This window comes from Chiloscyllium plagiosum, unplaced genomic scaffold (genome assembly GCF_004010195.1).
Source record: "Chiloscyllium plagiosum isolate BGI_BamShark_2017 unplaced genomic scaffold, ASM401019v2 scaf_7094, whole genome shotgun sequence".
In the NCBI taxonomy this organism is placed as follows: domain Eukaryota; kingdom Metazoa; phylum Chordata; class Chondrichthyes; order Orectolobiformes; family Hemiscylliidae; genus Chiloscyllium; species Chiloscyllium plagiosum.
The window spans coordinates 11,261-17,097 of NW_025214859.1; the positions used below are offsets into that span (position 1 = coordinate 11,261).

Below are 5,837 nucleotides of genomic sequence, written 5' to 3' on the forward strand. Positions count from 1 at the left end.
ACACCCGCTCACACACACATACACCCGCTCACACACACATACACCCGCTCTCACACACATACACCCGCGCACACACACATACACCCCCTCTCACACACATACACCCGCTCACACACATACCCCCGCTCTCACACACATACACCCGCGCACACACACACACACCCGCTCACATACATATGCACCCGCTCACACACACACCCATCCGCTCACACACACACCCACCCGCTCACACACACATACACCCGCTGTCACATACGGCTGGACACCACACCAGTGCGCCCAGTTCTTGTTGGCACATACACAGGTTGGCTGGGAGTGAGGTGGCAGCATTTCACCCACGCGGAGTGGGGAGTTCGGACGTACGGCTGGCCGCTTACCTTGAAGAGCTCCAGGTTCGCCACCTTGTGGCGGTCTTCATACCTGCCGTTGGCCCGCGGGCTGGACGCCTCGTTGTCCGACAGCACGATGATGTCCGGCGAGGGGGTGCTCCGCTCTCTATCCGCGTCGCTGCAGGGGAGCGAGGAAGACACACATCATGCCCCTGTCTTGCAGAAGATTCTCCCCCCAGTCCCACCCAAACCCTGCACTCGTGTGAGCTGGTCTGTCCACATTAACTGCAGGCAGGCAGGTGGTGGATATTAACCGGTTTGTGACTCTATGCAGAATGCATAAAGTTCTCAGCTGAGGGGAGAGGTGCAAGTGTTAGAAGGGAGACTCCCATTTGTCAGTGAAGACTAGTGAGGGGTGCACATTTGCCATGGAAAGGGGCAGCTCCAACTACGCTCATGAATCTCAACACCATCCAGGACAAAGCAGCCTCCCGCTTGACTGGGACCACATCCAAGCCTTCCACCCCCGACGCTCAGTGGCAGCAGTATGTACCACCTACAAGACACACTGCAGAAATTCACCCAAGATCCTCAGACAGCACCTTCCAGACAGACCCACGACCACTTCCACCTGGAAGTACCAGGGCAGCAGAAACATGGGAACACCAGCCCCTGCGAGTTTCCTCTTAGCCACGTCCACCATCCTCACTTGGTCGCTCCTTCACTGGCATTTTCTGGAATTCCCTGCCAAACAGCATTGTGGTTTAACCGACGGCATGTGGACTGCAGCGGTTCAAGAAGGCAGCTCACCATCACCTTCTCAAGGGGTAACTAGAGATGGATAATAAGTGCTGCGCCCACATCCCAACAATCAATTCAAAACACTCGTGCGCTCTCTGTTACCACCCCATACCTTCCAAATTAAGGTACAGACTCCATGTGCTGTGAGCTAGTCTATATCATCACCCTCCACATCGACAGGATCTGAATCCTCACAGGGCTTGGTACAGCAAATCAGGGCAAGACCTATGCCCTTAATGGCAGGGTCCTGGGGAGTGTTGCTGAACAAAGAGACCTTGTTCATAGTTCCTTGAAACTAGAGTCGCAGGTAGACAGGGTAGTGAAGAAGGCATTTGACATGTTTGCCTTTATTGGTCTGAGTATAGGAGTCGGGGGGTCATGTTGCGGCTGTACAGGACATTGGTTGGGCTATTTTTGGACTACTGTGCTCAATTCAGGAAAGGCGTTGTTCAGCTTAAAAGGGTGCAGAAAAGATTTACAAGGATGTTGGAGGGTTTGAGCTACAGGGAGAGGCTGAATAGGCTGGGGCTGTTTTCCCTGGAGCGTCAGAGGCTGAGGGGGTGACCTTCTAGAGGTTTATAAAATCATGAGGGGGATGGATAGGGTAAATAGACAAGGTCTTTTTTCCCAGCATAGGGGAGTCCAGAACTAGAGGGGCATAGGTTTAGGGTGAGAGGGGAAAGGGCCCTAAGGGGCAACTTTTTCACACAGAGGGTGATGCGTGTGTGGAATGAGCTGCCAGAGGAAGTGGTGGAGGCTGGTACAATGACAACATTTAAAAGGGTGGGTGTATGAATAGGAAGGGTTTGGAGAGATTTGGGCCAAGTGCTGACAAGTGTGACAAGATTAATTTGGGATATCTGGTTAGCATGGACACGTTACACTGAAGGCTCTGCTTCTGTGCTGTATGTCTCTATGACTCTAAACGGGACTAGAGCGATTTAGGATATTGGATTGGTGTGGACTGATGGGTCTGTTTCCGTGAGGTACATCTCCTGACCTCTGACCCACTCCCTGCCCCCACCTTCTTTCACACACACACACACTCTCCCGTGGCCCTGTGCTGAGGGCTTTTACCTCTTGTGGGCGCTCATGTCGACGGGCTCGTCCCCCATGTTCTCCTTGCCTGCTTTGCCCATGCTGCGGATCTCCAGGCGGGGCTTCAGGCTGCCGTTCAGCTTCTCCTCGCCCGCCTTCTGGTGCTCGGCTTTGACCACCAGGTCCTGGGGCATCTCGGGGCCGGCCAGGTCCTTGCGTTTCAGCAGGGCCAGCATCTTCAGCCGCTCCATCGCCTCGTGGCCCTCCATCTTCAGCCGCTTGGCCACCACGTCGTCCCGCTCCTCGGCCCGGTCCAGGCCTCGCTTCAGCAGGTGGAGCCTCAGGGCATCGTCCGTCATTCTGTCCATCCTGCCAGCGCTGCTGGGGCAGGAGAGGAAGCAAGGGCATAGAGATTAGCTTCGACTGCAGGCTCACGATGTCACGCTCCCAGTACATCCCCCCAGTAATGCTCAACGCCCCAGAATATTGTGGGGAGCTTTGTTCAGCAAATCTGAAGACCAAACCAGGACAGCTGACAGGGGGCCAAATCCTCAGCCAGGGAGTTTGATAAAGGAAAAAAAAGAGAGAGGGATGGGTTTAGGCAGAAAGAGAACGAGAGGAGGGGTTTAGGCAGAGATAAGGGAGGCTTTAAGCAGAGATAAAGGGCATTTAGGCAAAATAGGAAGTAGTTAGGCAGACAGAGAGGGGATTAAGCTGAGAGGGGCTTTAAACAGAGATAAGAGAGAGTTTTAAGCAGATATAAGAGAGGGGATTAGGCAGGGAGTGAGGTGCTGGAAAAGCACAGCAGATCAGGCAGTATCTGAGGAGCAGGAGAACTGATGTTTCCAGCAAAAGCTCTTCATCAGGAAGGGGCTATGCCCGAAATGTTGACTCTCCTGCACCTCGGATGCTGCCCAGCCTGCTGTGCTTTTCCAGCACCGCACTCTTGACTCTGTTCTCCAGCATTTGCAGTCCCTGCCATTCTCCCAGAGGTAGGAGAGGGGATTAGGCAGAGAGTGACAGGGGTCTGATAAAAATTAAACAGGCCCATATAAATACTTTGGTCAGAATCTGGGAACACTACAGTGAGTAACTCACTTCCTGACTACTCTCAAACGTCTGATCCACCATCGACAAGGCACATCCCTTAGTGCCCAGGGATGTGCAGGTTAGGATGGATTGGCCATGCTAAATTGTCCCCAGTTACTATATAAATGCAATTTAATTTTAATAACTCAATAGTTACTCATAGAAATCTAATGTTATATCACTGGGATGCTTTTTTGCCATTATTATGGCAATAATGTTTTTTTCAAATTTAAAAAAAAGTTATGATATTTCAGCTACTTTAATCCCATGTGTATCACTGATGATTTGTATTTACTCTGTGGAAATTTTAATTGAGTAGAAGATTTTACTGCATTTTACTTTCTGATTTGCTGTTTGAGAATACTTCAGTGTAATTGGCTGCCAACTCCCTGCGGTGATATCACTGTTACTGTATGCCTAGTGTTTGTCTTGATCTTGCACATATCAAGAAAGGGAAACTTCATGCCTCAGAGATCACTAGATAGCAGAAAATCCCTTTAATACTTCAAAGTACTCTTTTGGTATGATCCTAGATATTGAATATTGTTAGATATTATTACTGGAGCGAATCATAGATTTACATTTAAATAGTTCCCATTTCTGTCTTTGTTCACTCCTTTCCTCAGCAATATTTTGTGTTTGATTTTGTCTACTTTCTGTGGTTTTATTTACCCTAATGAAGAAGAGCATATCTTCTCAACATCACAACTATTGATCTCACCCTGCTTGGCTGTTGTATGGAACCCCCTACGTGTTAACCCCTTAAAGCCAAATACATAACAATATTGTCAAATTTGATGGAATTTTAATGCATTTACTTTAGGGGAAATTTGGCATGTTAATATGCTGCAGTTTTTCTTATCTGCGATGTTTTGTGTTATGTTGCTGAAAATATTACTGATGAAATACTTAGCAGTTGTAGTAAAATCATGCGTATACTTAGGATGAAGAAGATTATGAGTACCACATATGCTTGGTCCAGTTCTTGTTGGATTCATTTGGATATCAAAGTTGAAACTTTATTGCTGGAACAGCACAGCAGGTCAGGCAGCATCCAGGGAACAGGAGATTCGACGTTTCGGGCACAGGCCCTTCTTCAGGAATGAGCAGAGAGTGTTCAGCAGGAGAAGATAAAAGGTAGGGAGGAGGGACTTGGAGGAGGGGCGTTGGAAATGTGATAGGTGGAAAGAGGTCAAGGTGAGGGTGATAGGTCGGAGTAGGGTGGAGGCGGAGAGGTCAAGAAGAAGACATTTCCAACTCCCCTCCTCCAAGTCCCTCCTCCCTACCTTTTATCTTCTCCTGCTGAACACTCTCTGCTCATTCCTGAAGAAGGGCCTGTGCCCGAAACGTCGAATCTCCTGTTCCCTGGATGCTGCCTGACCTGCTGTGCTGTTCCAGCAATAAAGTTTCAACTTTGATCTCCAGCATCTGCAGACCTCACTTTCTCCTCGATAGATTTACAACAGCCAAGGAGGAGAGGCAGGGGATTGAAAGGAAGCGAGAATTGAGACCTCAATTGTGACCTAATTGAATGGGCGAGGCCTAGACCCAGGTCCCGTGGAACCTGCACCCACAGAGAGTGCTTGAGATGAAAGAATAGATTAGATTAGAGTCCCTCCCGTGTGGAAACAGGCCCTTTGGCCCGACAAGTCCACACTGACCCTAGGACGAGTAACCCACCAGACCCGTTTCCCTCTGACTAATGCACCTGACACTACGGGGCAATTTAGCGTGACCGATTCACCTGAGCTGCACTTCTTTGGACTGTGAGAGGAAACCAGAGGAAAGCCACGAAGGGGAGATGCACTGAAGGGGAAGTGGGGTAACACCAGAGGGAGAGAGGAAGGGGGGAACTCTGCTGGTGGTGGCGTTGGGGGAGGGGTGGGTGATATGAGGAGTGGAGTATGTGCCAAATGGCCTGTTCCTGTGCTGCGCAGGCAGTGTAACTTTACAAAGCTATTAACTTTGGCCTTCCAACAACATCTCCTCGCTCTCGCACAAGGCCCACATTCTTACTGTTGAATGTAATTACCTTAAAGTAGCATTTAATTACAAGGAGCAGTGCTCTGTCATTTTAATTAAAAATAGCTTGTCGAGAAAGGGTCTGTACTCCTGCTCAGTAAACTTCTGGGCCACGTCTGAATCTGATAGCCCGTCTTCTGGGATGACTGGCTGCTTGAGTTTAAAGCTTTGGTAGGGGTTTGATAGAGTAATCATAGAGATGTTTCCACTTTCAAGGGATGCTGTGGACACACAGCGAGCAGGACATCTGCAGTCATGAAGAAAGAATGGGTGTGGGGCTCGCTCACACAGGGGGATGGGAGGGCATGGGGACTCGCTCCCGTGGGGAGGGCATGGGGACTCACTCCCATGGGGAGGGCATGGGGGACACACAGCGAGCAGGACATCTGCAGTCATGAAGAAAGAATGGGTGTGGGGCTCGCACACACAGGGGGACGGGAGGGCATGGGGACTCGCTCCCGTGGGGAGGGCATGGGGACTCACTCCCATGGGGAGGGCATGGGGACTCGCTCCCGTGGGGAGGGCATGGGGACTCACTCCCATGGGGAGGGCATGGGG

At 50.4% G+C, this 5,837-nt stretch overlaps 1 protein-coding gene across 1 annotated transcript; it reads right to left on the reverse strand.

Annotated features, from left to right (window-relative positions):
• Positions 1-363: 363 nt before the first annotated feature.
• LOC122548053 (transcriptional repressor p66-beta-like) lies at positions 364-2,553 on the reverse strand (the record flags this gene model as incomplete). Its single annotated transcript, XM_043686617.1, has 2 exons — positions 2,208-2,553; positions 364-507 (listed from the first exon to the last, which is right to left on the reverse strand). Coding segments are annotated over exons 1-2 (473 nt in total), but the record flags the coding sequence as incomplete, so codon positions are not given.
• Between the last annotated feature and the right edge of the window lie 3,284 nt (positions 2,554-5,837).